At 43.3% G+C, this 19,439-nt stretch overlaps 1 protein-coding gene and 1 non-coding gene across 2 annotated transcripts; both read left to right on the plus strand.

The window, feature by feature from the left end:
- The first annotated feature begins 5,582 nt into the window (after window positions 1–5,582).
- On the plus strand, window positions 5,583–10,788 carry LOC133114255 (tripartite motif-containing protein 16-like). The gene is made up of 6 exons (XM_061223479.1): window positions 5,583–6,173; window positions 8,084–8,179; window positions 8,408–8,641; window positions 8,717–8,876; window positions 9,492–9,542; window positions 10,262–10,788. The coding sequence occupies exons 1-6, from the start codon at window positions 5,583–5,585 to the stop codon at window positions 10,786–10,788; spliced, it is 1,659 nt and encodes a 552-aa protein (XP_061079463.1).
- A 2,852-nt stretch (window positions 10,789–13,640) lies between these two features.
- trnar-acg (transfer RNA arginine (anticodon ACG)) lies at window positions 13,641–13,713 on the plus strand. The gene has a single exon. It is a non-coding gene; the product is annotated as a tRNA-Arg (tRNA).
- Window positions 13,714–19,439: the final 5,726 nt, after the last annotated feature.

The raw sequence follows: 19,439 nt of genomic DNA on the forward strand, positions 1-19,439 counted from the left end.
ATCCAAAGAGTTCAATTTTGGTCTCATCTGACCAGACTATATTCTCCCAGTATTTCACAGGCTTGTCTAAATGTTGTGCAGCAAACTTTAAACGAGCTTCAATTTGTTTTTTCTTCAGCAATGGAGTCTTGCGTGGTGAGCGTGCATACAGCCATGGCTGTTGAGTGCGTTACTTACTGTTTTCTTTGAAACAATTGTACCTGCTAATTCCAGGTCTTTCTGAAGCTCTCCACAAGTGGTCCTTGGCTCTTGGACAACTCTTCTGATAATTCTTTTGACTCCTCTGTCAGAAATCTTGCGAGGAGAACTTGGTCGTGGCCGGTTTATGGTGAAATTATGTTGTTTCCACTTCCGGATTATGGCCCCAACAGTGTTCACTGGAACATTCAGAAGTTTAGATATCCTTCTGTAACCAATGCCATGAGTATGTTTTGCAGCAATAAGGTGGCGAAGGTCTTGAGAGAGTTCTTTGCTTTTACCCATCATGAGATGTTTCTTGTGTGACACCTTGGCAATGAGACGCCTTTTTATAAGCCATCAGTTGGGACCGAACCAGCTGATATTAATTAGCACTGACAAGGGGCAGGATTGCTTTCTGATTACTGATAGATTTCAGCTGTTGTCTTGGCTTTTGGTGCCTTTTTGCACCTCCATTTGCACCTTCATGTGTTCAATACTTTTTCCCTGTGTCATTCCATTTTATTACACATAATTTAATTTATGGACATCAAGGTTTGATTTCTTTGATTTGAGCAAAATAAACAAAACCAAGCATGTTGAGTTTGCCAAACATCATTGAAATTATGACTGGAAGAGAGTGCTGTGGTGAGATTGTAAAACCCCACGCTAACCCAACGACGAAATTTAGCGAGGGCTGAAGGTGTCAGCGTGCTTGTCCTTCTGGTGTTGCTGAAAGAATACTAATCGGGTTAAAAATTAGTGGCCCCTATGCGGAGATTCTACATCAGCCAATAAATAAACCACGATACAAAGGCAGTAGTACCACTCTGCCTTCCGCTCTTTACTGGTCCGGGCTGACCAAGAATCTCCACAATAGGGCCAATACATTCACCTTCGTTTATCTGACTCCATTAGAATAATAATTTAGATTAGTTGTCCACATTTGGTGGATGTCTTATTTATAATTTTGACTTGATCGCTATAGGAATCCTGTACTGAGAAGAATTCGCTGAACAATCCTCTGCTGGTACCACCGCATCTCACATCGTGCGTTATGTGCACGTCTCACAAACTGACTAGCTATCTGTAGTCATTACAGAGGTCGCAGGAATAACTACTCTCGGGTATATCTGTTTACAGCTTAGGGACCCAAGCAGACCAACATAGCTACGGCTGTGCTCGACATGAATGAACTACAACGCGGAGGCGAGGGATTTACCATCATAGGTCTACGGGTGCTATACGCCGTGATACATTAAGTGTAAATATTCATCCTCCCTAGTTCCAAATACAATATAAAAACATTAGAAGGAAACCAAATTACGGAGTCTTAAAAGTCATACCTGGTAATAAAAGCTACATACGGGAGTCTGGCTACAGACACCCTGTACATAGAAATTACGTGCACGGTGTGCACGGGAGAGACTGATTGCATCCTCCCAGATTGCTTAGTTTACTGTCCTTAAATCCAAAATCTGGCCTTTGATGTTAACCCTAAAAATTGGTCACCCATCTGGAATTTGGAGCCACGCCTCCCCAGGAAACGCAGGGGGGTTGAGGCACATGGCTTTCACTGGGGCAGAGCTCCACCCAGTTTCTCCCTGGTTCCTGGTTGGTTATGATGTCCAGGGTTTGCTGTTGCAGAAATGAAACCATTGCACCAGTCGCACTGAAACAATCAGAATAATATCAAACATGAATATTATCTAAACTGACTTTGTCATGAAACATCCAGTGCTGTACACATCATTCAGTGACTGAGTAAAGAGGGAGAGAGCAATAAAGGGGGGTTCAGGAGAATGTCACGGGGCTTGCAGGAAGTATTTCCTCACAACCTCTCTGTGCCGTAAAGAATGTTGCCCCGTCGTAACGAGTTTTACGGCTGGAGGCCTGAGTCTTCCCCCACAGGCTCCTGCCCGTATGGGTGCGGAGATGGTGGGGGTTAATGGTGCATGCTCCTGGGGTTAAATTACTTTACAGCCACATATTCCACAATACCAGAGGAAGCCAGCAAGCTGACCAGCGCCCTGAGTGACAATGCCAGATGTTAATCATTTCTGCCTTACAAGATGAGACCAAAATTGAGGAGAATCATCTCATACTGCATCGATACTGTCAAATAAGGAGCTGCATCGTTGATGTTTTGGATATTTTCTGTTGTTAGTTGTCCAGGGGCACTATTTTAGATCAATGGCAAAATGAATTCAACAAAGTACCAAGACATTTTGGCAGAAAATCTGGTTGTCTCGGTTAGGAAGCTGAGACATGGTCGTAGGTAGATTAACAGCAGGACAATGACTCCAAACATACATCAAAATCCACACAGAAATGGTTAAGTGAAAGCAACATCCATTTTTTGAAATAGCAATCTCAGTCTCCGGACATAAATCCCATTAAAAACCTGTGGACTGAACGGACGAGGGGTCCATAAGCATAAAACCAAGGATATCAATGATTCTGAAAAGGTATTTCTGGTGGAATTGTCAAAAATCCCTCCAAAAGTGTTTTCTAACCATATCAGACACATGGCTGTCATGTTCGGCAGGGGTGATTGCAGAAAGTATTAAACCAGGGGTGCCAATAATTTTGGCACCTATGGTTTCCAGAAAGAAGTGTCATAACTTAATGAAAACATACATAATAATAAAGATTCTTCTTTTTTTATCAAGGGTGGCAATAATTCTTGCCATTTGTTGCCATTTTTTTATTATTATAATTGTTTAATGGTCTTTGTATCTGTCATTAAATCCTTCCATATCAGTGATCAGTACTGTTGTAGGCTTGGCTCATTTCTGCTGATACTTGTATGGGGCAAGTTTAATGAACAAAGCTTGTTTTCACTTAGCCATTTGATAGCAACCTTTTGTGATACCGGTTCAGGCTGGTTGCAGTTGTTGGTTTTTCGAACCCAGCAAATGCTAAGAAACATTGGGAATGTAAAGCTTCCTTTGTAGTATACTCCCCAGAGTTAAACAATGAGGAGTGTCCATTGAGATATACAAATCCTGGAAACAGCTTCCACTTATCATTTCCATGGATTCCTACGGTCACCAGATCATGCACACTGCAGACCTAAACGGGAAGGAGTGCATAGGAATGAAACATTTGAATTCATTCTGTGCGGCTCAGGAAAAAAAAGAGTCATTAGAGAGTAATTAGTTCATTGTGAGGAAATTTTACAATTTAAACGTACTGTCGAAAATAGCATAAATTTGCCAGGGTAAAGTCATAGTTTTTAATTAATGTCAATGGGGAGATTTAGGCTTAATAATCTGCAATACCTCTGGTTACCACTGGAGTGTGCTAGCTTCAAGCAAGCTGCATCTCTGCCATGTGAAGGTGCAAGGCTGCAAGGTGATTGGCAGGCACTGTAATCAATGGAGGGCCAGAGAGAAAATGAATGACATTGATGCTAATTGAATGCTTTAGCTGTAGCCAATGTTATTTGTTTTTTTCATGCATAAAGTGAAACATTATGGTTCACCACAAAAATTGCGTCCCTCACTCGAAATCCTTAACTCATGTCTCAAAATTAAGTAATTATTTCAATTACTCATTGTCATCAAAATGAAAAGTCCCTTTATCATTGTTTGAAATCAAGACAGTCAAAATGGTTACAGAAACTGTCATTTTGACAGGGAACCCTGAAAGAGCATTTGTTACAGTAACTTCAAATCAGTCTCTCATTCTGCAGTACAATATTTCACACTGAAATATGTAAAACACCACTTGTAAGAGACTGGACAACAATCTCACTTGTTGAGAATCAATTTTACAGTTACAGAGTGCAATACAGTAAACAGAAAACACAACAATGCAGGGGAATCACCAATACATCACAGTTTGTGTATTCTTTATGAACGTCAAACATGCATCGACTGTAAACTGAAATAGCATGAAGAATGAGCACCTGTTTTCTCTTCTGAATGTTTGTATAATTGAAGACACCGACCAGCCCACATCATCAACCAGCCCTCTGCCATTGTAAAACCATGGTTGATCACATGGTCCACAATGGTGGCCCTCATTTCACGGGAGACCATGTGCCTCTTCTGGCTCTTCCTCTGTTTTGTGGCCTTCTCCTGACCATACCACCACGCCTCCAAACTTGGATCTGGCAGGACCGGCGTGTGATCCCCAGGCCATGGTGTGCAACGGCATCGAATGACAGAGCGATGCCTTAGTGACTGCAAGCTCAGTGCTGCTACAGTTCCCACTGTCTTTGTACTCTGGCTTGAGTCCATCTCTAAACCTGAGGGATAGAACAGGGATGACCAGACAGATCACATCTCTCTCTTTACAATGCCTACTCTACTCAGCCTCTGCTCACCATACCTTCTGGAACTGTTGGCAGGAAGCCACTCTCTATCATGCCATTTCAGAGAAACAACGCTGTCTCCGTCAGTGTGCACAGTAAAAGATTCTGTTGTATCAGGGCTTGACTCTACTCTGCTCAGCCTCTGCTCACTACACCTCCTGCAACTGTTGGAAGTGTGTAATGTCATGCCGTTTCACAGAAACTAAACTAAACTCAGTCCCTGTCCCTGTGTGTGGATTAAAATAAGGTTAGTATCTAGGTGGGACTGCTCAGAACCAGAAACATCTTCACTTCTTTCTGAAAAGGATTTATAAAAACTATACACCATTCTGTACTGAAACTAAACTCTGTCCATTTGAGCAGTAAAATGTCACAGGCTGCAGGTCTTATGGATCAAGCCCAGTTGTGCTGTCCAATTTGTCTGGATCTACTGAAGGATCCATATTGGTTTTGAGTCCATGGGTCATGTGACCTGGAAGCTATTTAAAAAGAAAACATAATTTTTCCATTGAAAATAATATCAATTTTAAGGATTGATAGTAGAATTAATATGGAGCTCCATTGGTCTGGAGTTAATAGGTCATGTGACCTGGAAGTTCTTGAAATATCAACATGTGTTCATGTTCTCCTGATCACCGAGGTATTATTTCAGCACTCTGAGCGCTGTGGTTAGAAAGCTCTTAACATTTTTGACATTCACTTTTTTTTGCTATTGACAAAAATGTTTTCTGTAATCTGAAATGTGCAATAAAAGATCAAACAAAGTGTTGTGGTGTGTTCTCTGAGCTCCTCTGATTACGAAAAGGTTATATGCACTGTGTCCCGTTTCGTTGAAGGGCTATTGAAGTCTGAAAATCAAAAATCAAACACAAAACTAACTTCACCGCACTTGAGAGATTGTGTGTTTGATGACTTACTGAAAGTCTGCTCTCTCTACACTCACTGCTCTGCTCAGCCTGGCCTCAGTCCAACACCACACCTCCTGCAGCTATGCGCAGAACTAGGAACTAATTCCCGCTCTCTCTGTCACGCAGTTTCAGAGAAACAGAAATTCAACTCTGTCTCTGTCCGTGTGAGAGGCAGAATGGCTGAAGCCAGTATCTCAGTGGATCAAGACCAGTTCAGCTGTTCGATCTGTCTGGATCTACTGAAGAATCCGGTGGCTATTCCCTGTGGACATAGTTACTGTTTGGGCTGTATTAAGGGCTGCTGGGATCAGGATGATCATACTGGTGTCTTCAGCTGTCCCCAGTGCAGAGAGACTTTCTTCCCAAGGCCTGTTTTAAGAAAAAACACCATACTGGCTGACGTGGTGGAGAAACTGAAGAAGACAGGACTCCAAGCTGCTCTTCCTGCTCACTGCTATGCTGGACTTGGAGACGTGGTGTGTGATTTCTGCACTGGGAGAAAGCACAAAGCTGTTAAATCCTGTCTGGTGTGTCTGGCCTCTTTCTGTGAAACTCACCTCCAGCCTCACTATGAATCTCCTGCCTTTAAGAAGCACAAACTGGTCAAAGCCACTGGAAACCTGCAGGAGAAGATCTGCTCTCATCATGACAAACTGCTGGAAGTTTACTGTCGTACCGATCAGCAGTGTATCTGTCTGCTGTGTACGATGCATGAACACAGAGGCCATGATACAGTCTCAGCTGCAGCAGAATGGACAGAGAAACAGGTAGGGACTGGAGCTCTTACACATAATTACAGCGATTGTAATGACAACCAGCAGACTTATCAATTGTAGTTTATGGAATATGTTGAATGCTTACATATTACATTTTTAAATGTTCCTGAAAACTATGAGAAATGCAGCGATTTCCAGGTGTGAAGTAATTTAACCCTTGTGTAGTCTTAACATTCTGTATTTTCCCCTTGTCCTCAGGGTAAAAAATGATTCAACTCCTAAAAGAAAGCAGCTTAATTTAATTTTGAACCTCTATTTTGCATGAAGAAACAACCTTTTCTCATCACAAACTTTTTCATAAGATTTCAAGTTGAAAAAATATCGTTTTGGGGGTTTTCTCTGATGTTATACATAGTGGCGGGATCCTAAAGACAACACAAGGGTTAAATATTAAACATTAACACTCTTATTATGTCAATATTTTATGACCACTTTTATGCCTGAGGTCCAATTGAGACCAACAGTTGAGATAAACACACCTATTATTGTAATAGAAATACTTTCCCACTTTGGTTGTTACCTTCTCAGAGTTTCCAAAATGTCTAGCTTTTTTATCCATAAATATGAAAAATCTGTGAGAAACATCTCTTTTTAGAGCCTAAGGTACAGTGAAAGTGAAAGTGAAAGTTTGGCATCTGTATGGAAAAGTGCCACCAGAATCATCCTCAAATATCCAAGATAAAAATTGTATAATTTCTTAGTCTTTATACAGTTTCAGAGGGTCAAGAGAACCCCACACAACACAATTGTATGCACCGTTGGTACAGAATTTAGCATAGCAGTATGTTTATTGCCTGTATACCATTTAATCCCACCGAATTAGAGAGCTGTGGTGGCGCAACAGGCTAAGATGCAGCAGACTTGCGGTTGCAGTTTGCTGCAGTTGCCCACTGGGGACCGGGGTTTGATTCAAGTCGAGTTTGGCCGGTTCACGTGGGGCAGCAATAATTGGCTCGCTGCTCCAGAGGGAGGGACTTGGCAGGGTTATTAGATCGCCACACAATAAGCACTTCGGGTGCCTCGGAATCACGGCAACGGGCACGAGACGAGACGGCTCGAAGAAAGCGTGTCGCTCTCATTCGGGCCGCCGAGGGACGAGGTACGGGCGGTACATCTAATACGACTACCTCCAATTGAATCAGATGAGGTACAATTGGCTACCAAAAGGGAAAAATCTGGAAAAAAAGTTTTAAAATAAAAAATAATCCCACCAAATTAGAACATTGTAAAAATCATACAGTATCAATATAAAACAAGATTAAAAGATTTTTAAGAGATGTCAAACAATAAATGGGTTCAGATTAAGCCCAAACATAATAGGAGGGTTAAGTGATAGCCCTTCTCCACTGTCTTATCATCAGTTCATAACTTCACAGGGCCCCCTGCTGGTATCTGTCTGTTGCCATGCCGACCTTGCCTGAATTACTCTGTGCACTTCAGCACCATACAAGCAGGGACATATAAGCACACAGGTCACATGCAAGACATGTAATGTAAACACTATGGACCGAAGAGCAGATTCTACAAAAAAGGACACAGTGGCATTGATGCAATGCAACACTCAGCTACAGGAGTGAGTGGGAGAATGAGAGAGACAGACATGATTTATTTGTATTTGTCTACCTAATGTAGTTCAGACTCTCCAGTTAGCCTAACCTGCATGTCTTTGGACTGAGAGGAAAATGGAGTACGAAGAGGAAATCCATGTGGACAAAAAGAGAACTAAAAACAGAAAGACCACCATCTAGGATTCAAACACAATAACTAGTTGCTGTGGTGGAGGCAATGCTACACACTGCATCAGTGTCATAATCCTGTTAAATTTGGAATATGATAATGTAGTTGAAAACAAGATATACTGTACCTTGTTAACATGTTACATAAAAATAATGTGTCCACAGAAGCAGCTGGGGGCAACACAGAGTAAGTTCCAGCAGAGAATCCAGGAGAGAGAGAAGCAGCTGCAGGATCTGAGGCAGGCTGTGCAGTCAGTCAAGGTGGGTACTCACCAGAGGAGAACACCACAGCTGACTATGTTGGAGCTCAGTCAGGGCTCTCCTCCAGTCAGTCAGTCAGGAGCCCAGTGTTGGGCCACGTTCCAGCCCTGTGGGGCTCAATCTCACTGAGCCACACTGTGGGGAACAAGCTCTCTGGGGTCCCTGTAAGGGCTGAGTGTAAGGCATAGTTAAAATGTACAGGCCTTCTCTCTCTGTGTCTCCTAACAGCGCTCTGCACAGGCGGCAGTGGATGACAGTGAGAGGATCTTTACTGAGATTATCCGCTCCATTGAGAGAAGGTGCTCTGAGGTGAAAGAGCTGATCAGAGATCAGGAGAAGGCTGAAGTGAGTCGGGCTGAAGGACTCCTGGAGCGACTGGAGCAGGAGATTGCTGAGCTGAGGAGGAGAGATACTGAGCTGGAGCAGCTTTCACACACAGAGGACCACATCCATTTCCTCCAGGTAACATCACTGGCTCTCTGACAGTCTGCACTATGTACATTATACATACTTCTCTGTCTGTCTGTCTGTCTGTAGAGCTGTCAGTCTCTCTGTGCCCCTCCTGGACCTGGAGACTTACCCAGCATCCCTGTCAGTCCACATGTGTCTTTTGAGGCTGTGAAGAAATCTGTCTCTGAACTGAAAGAGCAACTGGAGGACATCTGCAAGGGGGAACTGGTCAAAATTTCTCAATCAGGTTTAAAAAACTTTCATGAGCAAAATATACAGTACTGGCACCCTAGACCTACTGTCTTAGGCACCCTAGACTTTATAAGATATATATATGTTTTTTTTTCTGTGTGCTAGTATGAAAGAACACATTTGAGATTTCCAAATATTAATTTTCCAAAAGATTTAATTTTACAGAGACATTTTTGAATTTAATTTTAAAAAGTAACATGTTACTGTAAGCAATTGACTACTTTTTACATAAAAACTTGATCAAGACTGTCTGAGATCAGAAGCAAGGAGCCAACCCAGGCCTGCAGAAGAACTGTGGCAAGTTCTCCAACATGCTTGGAACAACCTCCCTGTTGATTGCCTTATAGAACGGCAGGAAAGTGTTGGCTATCTCAGAGAAGTGATGCAGTTTTAACGCCGAAGGGTGGTCGCAAAAAATATTGATTTCATTCAGTTTTTATCTATTCAGCCAAATGTAAAATGTATAGTAAATGTATTTAGGACCGTTCATTGAATTATCTGTACAGTGTTATACAGGTGCCTAAGACTCTTGCACAGTACTGTATTTTAACCAGCTTTCATTCCACACAAAACCAATGAAGTGCATTTTTCTTTCACTCTGTCTCTGCAGTGAAAAACATCCCTACTGTAGAGCCCAGGACCAGAGAGGATTTCTTACAGTGTGAGTGCTCACTGAAACTCTGAGCTGGCCCACACACACACACACACACACTGTCTATTTAATAAGGTATTGCACTTGAAATGTACCCTAAAATAAGTAGAAAAGCATGACTCTTTCATTACAAAACATTTATCATCACTTCTCCTATTCCATCATTGTGCATTTCCTCTGAAACAATCATGAACAAACATGCATACTGTACACGCATGTGGAGATGTAAAATAAATTAAATCATGCTGTGCACTCGGCAGCATGGATTGTGCAGTGGGTAGCAATGCCGCCTCACAGCAAGGCGGTCCAGGGTTTGAATCCCCGTTGGCTGGGGCCTCTCTGTGTGGAGTTTGCATGTTCTCCCCGTGTTTGCATGGGTTTCCTCCGGGTACTCCGGTTTCCTCCCACAGTCCAAAGACATGAAGGTTAGGCTGATTGGAGAGTCTAAATTGGCAATAGGTATGAGTGTGTGAGTGAATGGTGTGTGTGCCCTGTGATGGACTGGCGACCTGTCCAGGGTGTATTCCTGCCTATCGCCCAATCTATGCTGGGATACGCTCCAGCCCCCCTGCGACCCTGTTCAGGATAAGCGGGTTCAGATAATGAATGAATGAATGAATGAATGAATGAATGAATGCTGTACACTGATAGTGTGGATGGAGAAAATAATGAATTATAGACAGACCTTACCTGTCCTCATATAAAATCTAAACTTTCTCCTCTATCAGATTCCTGTCAGCTCACACTGGACCCCAACACAGTGAATAAATGCCTCCGTCTGTCTGAGGGGAACAGAGTGGTGACCCATGTGAGAGAGATCCAGTCATATCCTGATCATCCGGAGAGATTTAATTGTAGGCTTCAAGTCCTGTGCAGAGAGGGTCTGTCTGGACGCTGTTACTGGGAGGCTGATTGGAGTGGGAATTGGGTTTGTATAGCCGTGTCATACAAACACATCAGCAGGAAAGAAGGACAGGGTGATAACTGTGGTCTGGGATATAATAACCTGTCCTGGAGTTTTTACTGTGCTGGCTCCAAATACTCTTTCATGCACAATACTGTTGGCACTGAAATCCCTGTTCACCCCTCCTCCAGAATAGGAGTGTACCTGGATCACAGGGCAGGAACTCTGTCCTTCTACAGCATCTCTGACACAATGACCCTCCTGCACAGAGTCCAGACCACATTCACTCAGCCCCTCTATCCTGGGTTCTGGGCTAATTTTGGAAGTTCTGTAAAACTGTGTGATCTTTGATGAGACCAGCTGTAACCAGAGTGAGAGAAAAACACTGCAGTGAGAAAGAGAGGAGAAGTAAATAAAACATAAAAGATGAAATCTCAGGGTCTGATGAGTGGCATGCCTCTACACCTCTACCTCACTGGGTTCAGAGGAACACATTTGACACAGTTCTACACCTCTACCACCCTGGGGTCAGAGGAACACATTTTAGACAGTTCTGAGAGAATCAAACCAGAATTCTGTGAGCTCATTAACCCAGTGGACTGCAAGAGGCCAGTCCTCCATCCTGACATGGAGAAAAAGATCAAAATAATGGATCAGAAACTGAACAGAGATAAAGCTGGAATAAGACAGGAAATATGTGGGTGTGGAAAATGGGATTCTCTGTTTTTATTTCTGCTTCTTCCACACAAGACTTATAATGCTTTGTAATAATCACACTGTTGACAGAAAGTCATTCTGTAGTTTATGTTCACGTGTCTTTGTACCAATGTGGGGTTGGCTGGCCTGAATGGGAGGGGTAATTGTCTTCACTGCAAGAAGCTGATTTCAGTACAAAATTGTGCCTTTAGATTAATCATTACAACTCCAAAAACATGTATCCTATATATTTTACGTGCAAGTTATTTCTCATTCTTTATAAAAATCTTCAGAAAAAAATAAATTCACTAAGCCACTGTATCCGAGGGTTTTCTATGGTGAATGAAAGTTGCCTACATTTGATTTTGTTATCTTTAAATTTGGTGGAGGGCTCACAAGAAGGAGAGTGCTGTTTAAGTATAGCAGGGAAAGAGGGCAGAACAGGAGTGCCAAGGAGCCCTCTGGAGGACCCACAGCGGTAGGCAGTGAGGAGGGGAGCTCCAGCAGGGTTTTGGGGTAAAATTATATTGATTTGTGTAGTCACAAAATTACTGTGTCAACAGCATATCTAAAATGTTTAGACGTCACAGGACAGGGAAGGCTGTTCTTAGTATGCAGCTCACTGCCGCCCTCTGGTGGATATGGTGATAAATGCTCCTGTACATGAGACAAACTGAAACAACCAGGGGTGCTTCTGGGACTCCAGAATCACTGACACATTTGAGTGAGCGTATGACTCACTCAGTCAGGAACATGGTCAGTCAGTTTCTATTTGGCCACTCCCACTATAGAGAATGAGGTCACAGAGATACAGGGAGCTGGCTGGCAGTGTTGGATTGACTCACAGATCTTTAAAATAGGTGGATTAGCAGAAGTAGTGGGACAGGTACAGTGTGTTGAAAAAGTAATCCAGATGGTTTAACAAACTCTGTTTTTATACACAATATGTAATGCATTGATAAATATGTTTACAAAAAAGTTCCTCAGAACAGGGGAAAGTGCACCAAAGACTTTGAAGAGCTCAACACAGCAGCTGACTGGGAAATGCAGGCGGATCTCAAGAGGCAACTGAAATGTCTGGAGGAAATGACCAACACAAGCCTCAGTCCAGACATGGTCTGGTCGAGAGGCGTGAAACAGCTCATGGAGCTCACAGTGCCCTGGGAAGAGAGGCCAGCACAGGCACACGAGTGACTCACACCAGCCCCTCACCCTGGAGAGCCAGCAGAAGGAAAGAAGCTTTCCTGCCTTCCTTTCTGAACCTATTGGTGCCCAAATTATTGGCACCCCTAACAATTATTGTAAATAAGTTCAGGAACCACTCCATCACTTCCTGTTTCACTAGTGGTGAACAAACATGCAAAATGCCTTTGTCATGCTTTTGGCATTTCAGCCAAAGCCAAAGAACTGTCCATTTGGAACAGACAGATGGTAATTGACTGTCACAAGTCTGGTAATGGGGAGATCACCATGGAAGGCTGGCACATAGACAGCCCTTACTGAACACAATAAACAAAACCAAGCATGTTGAGTTTGCCAAATATCATTGAAATTATGACTGGAAGAGAGTGCTGTGGTCAGATGAGACCAAAATTGAATGAGGAATGATCCACAGAGAATCACCTCATATTGCACCGATACTGTCAAATATAGAGCTGGATCATTGATGTTTTGGATATTTTCTGTTGCTAGTTGTCCAGGGGCACTATTTTAGATCAATGGCAAAATGAATTCATAGGTCGTAGGTAGATTGACTGCAGGACAATGACTCTAAACATAAGTCAAAATCCACACAGAAATGGTTAAGAAAAAACAACATCCATTTTCTGAAATCTCTGGACTTAAATCCTATTAAAAACCTGTGGTCTGAACTGAAGAAGGGTCCATAAGCACAAACCAAAGGATATCAATGATTCTGAAAAGTTATTTCTGGTGGAATTGTAAAAAAATCCCTCCAAATGTGTTTTCTAACCATATCAGAAAATATAGGAAACGTCTCATGGCTGTCATGTTCGGCAGTGGTGTTTGCAGAGGGTATTAAACCAGGGGTGCCAATAATTTTGGCACCTATTGAATCCAGTGGCTATTCCCTGTGTACACAGTTACTGTTTGGGCTGTATTAAGGGCTGCTGGGATCAGGATGATCATAATGCTGTCTTCAGCTGTCCCCAGTGCTGAGAGACTTTCTTCCCAAGGCCTGTTTTAAGAAAAAACACCATACTGGCTGACGTGGTGGAGAAACTGAAGAAGACAGGACAGGAAGACAGTTTACAAAGTTTAATTGTTCCTCTTTCTAGACAAAATTGCGAGAATTCACATAAAACAGTAATTTAAGACTTTGAGCAAACAGTGTATTTTATTGTCCTAGAATTGTGTTGTATGGGCAATCACAGATTGTATTTGCACCAAGAATGGGAAGGAAATTAGCAGTCAAGAGCCACATTGCTGAAAACAATGTTATGGCCAAACAGGGTCTGTTGCCTGGCCACAGAAGGACCAGACAGCATGGGCCAGTGGCGCAATGGATAACGTGTCTGACTACGGATCAGAAGATTCTAGGTTCGACTCCTGGCTGGCTTGTCTGATTTTCTTCACTAGATGAGATCTTATCCCAGCAGTTCAACAACTGTTTGCAAAATATTTGGAAAAACTTTTCTTCCACCACAGTGGTCTCAGCTACTCCCTGAATACAGCTCTTATTTCAGATCCAGTCTTTAAGGGAAAATAGGAATTTACCATGTAGATGGCTTTCTGCTGCCCATTGACCACCACTGACCGAAAAGATATGTCCTCTGTCCAGTTTACAAAGTTTAATTGTTCCTCTTTCTAGACAAAATTGCGAGAATTCACATAAAACAGTAACTTAAGACTTTGAGCAGACAGTCTATTTTATTGTCCTAGAATTGTTTTGCATAGGCCAGGGGTCGGCAACCCTGGTCCTGGAGAGCCGCAGGGTGTGCTGGCTTTCGTCTCCACCTTAAAATAAGCAACCGATTCAGACCCAAGAAACCAGGTGAGGTGAGTTAACTGTGTAATCAACGGCTTTCATTGATCAATTAATGCCAAGTAACAACGAAAGCCAGCACACCCTGCGGCTCTCCAGGACCAGGGTTGCCGACCCCTGGCATAGGCAATCACAGGTTGGATTTGCACCAAGAATGGAAAGAAAATTAACAGTCAAGAGCCACATTGCTCAGAACAATGTTATGGCCAATCAGGGTCTGTTGCCTGGCCACAGAAGACCTTGGCATCATGGGCCAGAGGCACAATGGATAACGCGTCTGACTACGGATCAGAAGATTCTAGGTTTGACTCCCGGCTGGCACATCTGATTATTTTTCACTAAATGAGATCTTATCCCAGGAATCCAACAATTGTGAGCAAAAGATTTGCGAAAACATTGCTTCCACAGCAGTTGACTCAGCTTAGATATATCGCAACTTGCTGAATCCAGCAATTTGTCTGGATCCTGTCTTTTAGGGAAAATCGGTATTTACCTTGTAGAAGGTTTTCAGCTGCCCATTAACCACCACCCACCAAAAAGAAATGTCCTCTCTCCGGTTTACAAAGGTTAATCGTTCCACTTTCTAGACAAAATTGCGAGAATTCACGTAAAACAGTAACTTAAGACTTTGAGCTGACAGTGTATTTTATTGTCCTAGAATTGTTTTGCATAGGCCATCACAGGTTGGATTTGCACCAAGAATGGAAAGGAAATTAGCAGTCAAGAGCCACATTGCTCAAAACAATGTTATGGCCAATCAGGGTCTGTTCCCTGGCCACAGAAGACACAGGTAACCTGGGTCAGTGGCGCAATGGATAACTAGTGCCAAAGTTATTGGCACCCCTATCGGTTATTGTCAATCATATCAAAGTGAAATTAAAATTGTATTGCCAATTGGCACTTCAATGTACTTAATCTCAGTCTAAAGGAACATTCCATCACTTCCTGTTTCACTAGAGAATAAAAATGACGTGACAAACAAGCAAAATGCCTTGCTCATCCATCAGTATGGGAAAAACCAAAGAAGTGTCAATTCAGAAGAGATGTGACAAAAGAAGATGTGAAACATGGAATGGTTACAAACATGCCAGGAAGAGGATGCAAGTGCATATTATCCCAACAGACAGGGAGAAAGGTCATGAGGGAGGCCTTAAGTAACCCAAGGGTCGCAGTTTAAGAGATTGCTTGCATCTTGAGGTCACTTGGGGTCAACAGGTGTGCTCGTTTGATCCCCCAGCCTGGGTGTGTCAAAGTGTACCTGTCAGAACAGCAGAATCTCTTGCCATCTTCAAGCGCAGACTGACGACACACCTCTTCAAGCTGCACCTCTCCCTGTCCCTCCCTAGCTCCCTGTAAACATGAACTGTTGTCTTTACCTGTGTTATTTACTTGTGTATTAGGATGATACCTTTGCTAGTTTTGTTTGGCTAGGAAAACAGTTTATTCATACATTTCCGTGTTGCGGTATTAAAAAATCTGATCAAATAGGCACTGGTCCTTATCTTTGTTGTACAGTCAAAATTGTACTTCCCTCTTGGGTCTTTCAGCGCACTTATCCCTGGTATGGATATGTACTTTGCACTTTGTTGTAAGTCATTCTTGATAAGAGAGTCTGCCAAATGCCATTAATGTAATGTAATGTACCTCTTTGCAATTGATCAGTGCCTTGCATTGCAGCCAGTCGCTGTTGGTGTGTGAGTAAGGGTGAATGAAAAGTGCTCTGGATAAAAGTAGCGCAGATTTTTTGTGGCATTTTGCTTGAAATGGCTGTAGCCCTGCCTGTGATGTGACACCTTTGCTGGACATGTTAGGTTAGAATTTGATTTTGAATAATTCAAACTTGTAGAAGCTAGCCTTATTCATAAGTTTGCATTGTTACATTATTGGCATTTGGCAGACGCTCTTATCCAGAGCGACGTACAACAGAGTGCATACCCATAACCAGGGATAAGTTCGCTGAAAGACCCTAGAGGGAAGTACAATTTCAACTGCTACCTGTACAACAAAGATAAGGACGAGGGCCAATCTTTTTTTTTGTTTGTTTTTTTTTTGAACAAACAAACAAACAAACAGAGCAAAAGTGACCAAATTAATTATCCAAACACTGCTTACCTAGCCAACTAAAAATACCGATACACAAAGCAAGTCACAGAGACAACAATTAAGGTTCACAGGGAGGTAGGGAGGGATGGGGAGAGGTGCTGCTTGAAGAGGTGTGTTTTCAGCTTGCGCTTGAAGGTGGGGAGAGATTCTTCAGTTCTGACCTCAACGGGGAGTTCGTTCCACCACCGTGGAGCCAGAACAGACAGTAGTCGTGAGCGTGAGGTAGAGGTTCGGAGAGGGGGAGGTGCCAAGCGGCCTGTGGAGGCTGAACGAAGAGGTCTGGCAGGGGTGTAGGGTCTGATGATTTTTTGTAGATAAGCTGGGGAAGACCCTTTAACTGCTTGGAAGGCTAGCACCAATGTTTTGAATTTGATGCGAGCCATGACAGGCAGCCAGTGGAGGTAAGTAAGCAGGGGGGTGACGTGTGAGTATTTGGGAAGGTTGAAGACCAGACGAGCTGCTGCATTCTGGATGAGTTGGAGGGGTCTGATGGCGGTTGCTGGGAGGCCGGCCAAGAGGGAATTGCAGTAGTCCAGGTGGGACAGAAACATCGCTTGGACCAGGAGCTGGGTCGAGTAGGGGGTAAGAAAGGGGTGGATTCTCCGTATGTTGTATAGGAAGAACCTGGAAGACCGGGTCACCACCGCAATGTTCTCGGAAAGGGACAGTCTGCTGTCCATCACCACGCCGAGGTTCCTTGCACTGGGTGACGGCGTGAGTGTGGTATCTCCGAGGGAAATGGAGAGATCCAGATGGGGAGAGGTATTAGCAGGGATGAATATTATTTCAGTCTTGCCTGGGTTGAGCTTTAGATGGTGGTTGTCCATCCAGCTCTGGATGTCCCTCAGGCAAGCAGAGATACGGGCTGAAACCTGCGTATCAATCGGCGGGAACGAGACGAAGAGTTGGGTATTGTCCGCGTAGCAGTGGTACGATAGCCCATGTGCAGTGATCACAGGGCCAAGGGAGCGAGTGTAAAGAGAAAAAAGAAGCGGGCCTAGGACTGAGCCCTGGGGAACTCCTGTGGCGAGGGGCCGAGGTGTCGATACCAAACCAGCCCAGGCAACCTGGAAGGAGCGACCAGAGAGGTAGGACTCAATCCAGTCCAGGGCAGTGCCACAGATGCCCGTTGCTGACAGGGCAGACAGGAGGATGGAGTGATCCACAGTGTCGAAGGCAGCAGAGAGATCAAGAAGAATGAGGACAGAGGAGAGGGAGGCTGCTCGTGCGGCATGGAGTGACTCACTGACGGAGAGGAGCGCAGTCTCTGTCGAGTGGCCCGATCTGAAGCCAGACTGATGGGGGTCTAGCAGGTTGTTGTTAGAAAAGAAAGAAGAAAGTTGACTAGAAGCGGCTCGTTCTATAGTTTTAGAAAGGAAAGGAAGAAGAGATACCGGGCAGTAGTTCTGGATGATGGAGGGATCCAGAGCAGGCTTTTTTAGCAGCGGAGTGATGTGGGCCCTCTTGAAGGATGCTGGAAAACAGCCGGAAGACAGGGAGGAGTTGACAAGGGAGGTGACAAATGGGAGAATGTCTGGTGTGATAGTCTGGAGAAGAGAAGAGGGGATAGGGTCAAGGGCACAGGTTGTAGGGCGGTGGCAGAGCAGGAGTTGAGAAACATCAGAGTCTGTAAGGGAGGAGAAAGTGGAAAAGGAAGGGATGGGCCTAGAGGGGGGGAAGGGCACAGTGGGGGGGGGGGGGGGGGGGGTATTTGTGACTCCCCCATGTTAAGTCCATGGACAATTCTTTGTCTGAATTTCTAATTTCAAGGTCTAATTCAAAATGAATAAACTCTGCCACCGTGAAATGATAAAAATATATAATAAGTGCAGAGAAACAATAAAATCAAACAGAGTCACACTACTACCAGGATCAGGGATGCGTTAGCATCATTCCATCTTTAAAAAAGGTTACTCTGGCCTCTCGTAGCAGCGCCTTGTATTTAGTGGTACTGTTCTGTTTTGGAGTGGGAGGCCTACATATTTGCCTCGTGTCATTTTTACGTAATGCTTGGATAACACTCGATATCGCCTTTCTTCGTAATGAAGGCCTGTTGAGCTAAAGTTGAGTCCTTTGAATCCTTTAACACATTAATGACTTGTTCACACTCAGCCTTCAGTGCAGTGTGATAGCCCCGATGGTGCTTCTAGCCTCCCCTAAGGCTGATTACTTCTGCACAGTCAATTGTAGATACTCCATTGCTTTCATTCAATTGCCTGTAATGATATATGTTAAGGGCATCACATAAGTATGTGATGTCCTTAACATATATCATATTGTGATCTTACACCTTAAATGGTCATTTATGTTGCCCTCTAGACTGCAATGATATCAACAGAAGAACTGTTCTTCTCCTCCACTTGATGCCTCTAAAGCACATTTACACACAAGTTCTGGGGATCAACAACCTAGCTAATATACAAAATGAATTGTGTATATATTTTATATATTTTGTACATTTGACACTGTCTCAGTGAAATAAACCATCTGTTGACAGGAATGACAAATGGAAAAGTTGCATGAATCATGTACATGTACATGTACATGTATTATTTTATTACATATTGATATACAATTGTTTTAACCCACATATTCACATATTACATTAAACACGTTAAAATTCACATCATATTCACAAATTCACACAGACATATGAGAGGCCGAGGGCTGCTACTAACTCATCACGTAAGTCAATGATACAGTGACTAATGAGCCCGGCAGTGTGGAATGAGAGACAGTGCACACGCCTGGCTACTGACTCTCATAGACTGGCAACTCTCTCACTAAGCAACCCAATCTGTTAGACTAGCAACTCTAGCTTCGAGGAGCAACCCACCTGTCTAAACTAGCAAACCACTCTCCTAGGCTGGTGACTCCCTATTGTGAGCTGGTAACACATCTTTTTTTCTTCCCATTTGGAACAAGTAGTCAGTCATAACTCATTGAACAGCAATTTGCTAAGCAAAATTATGATCCTTCCTAGCCTTAGAAGATGAAAAAAGAATTCTGTCAATTCAGACAAGACAGATGGTAATTGACCATCACAATGGTAATCACTGCAAAACAAACAAAAAAAAACATGGGTGGTTGCACAACGTATTTAACTAGGGGTGCCAATACTTCTGAAACCAGTTTTTTGGGTTAGTTCTGTATTTTGGCATGAGCCCATAAATTTGCATCGGGAAAGGGGACTTGCATT

The sequence above is a fragment of the Conger conger genome, chromosome 16 (genome assembly GCF_963514075.1).
Source record: "Conger conger chromosome 16, fConCon1.1, whole genome shotgun sequence".
NCBI lineage: Eukaryota > Metazoa > Chordata > Actinopteri > Anguilliformes > Congridae > Conger > Conger conger.

Excerpts from the sequence above, each read along its gene's own strand:
- LOC133114255 (XM_061223479.1), top strand. The coding sequence starts at position 5,583 with ATGGCTGAAGCCAGTATCTCAGTGGATCAAGACCAGTTCAGCTGTTCG. Across the intron at positions 8,180-8,407 it reads AGGCTGTGCAGTCAGTCAAG|CGCTCTGCACAGGCGGCAGT; the intron begins GTGGGTACTCAC and ends GTCTCCTAACAG. Across the intron at positions 9,543-10,261 it reads CAGAGAGGATTTCTTACAGT|ATTCCTGTCAGCTCACACTG; the intron begins GTGAGTGCTCAC and ends CTCCTCTATCAG.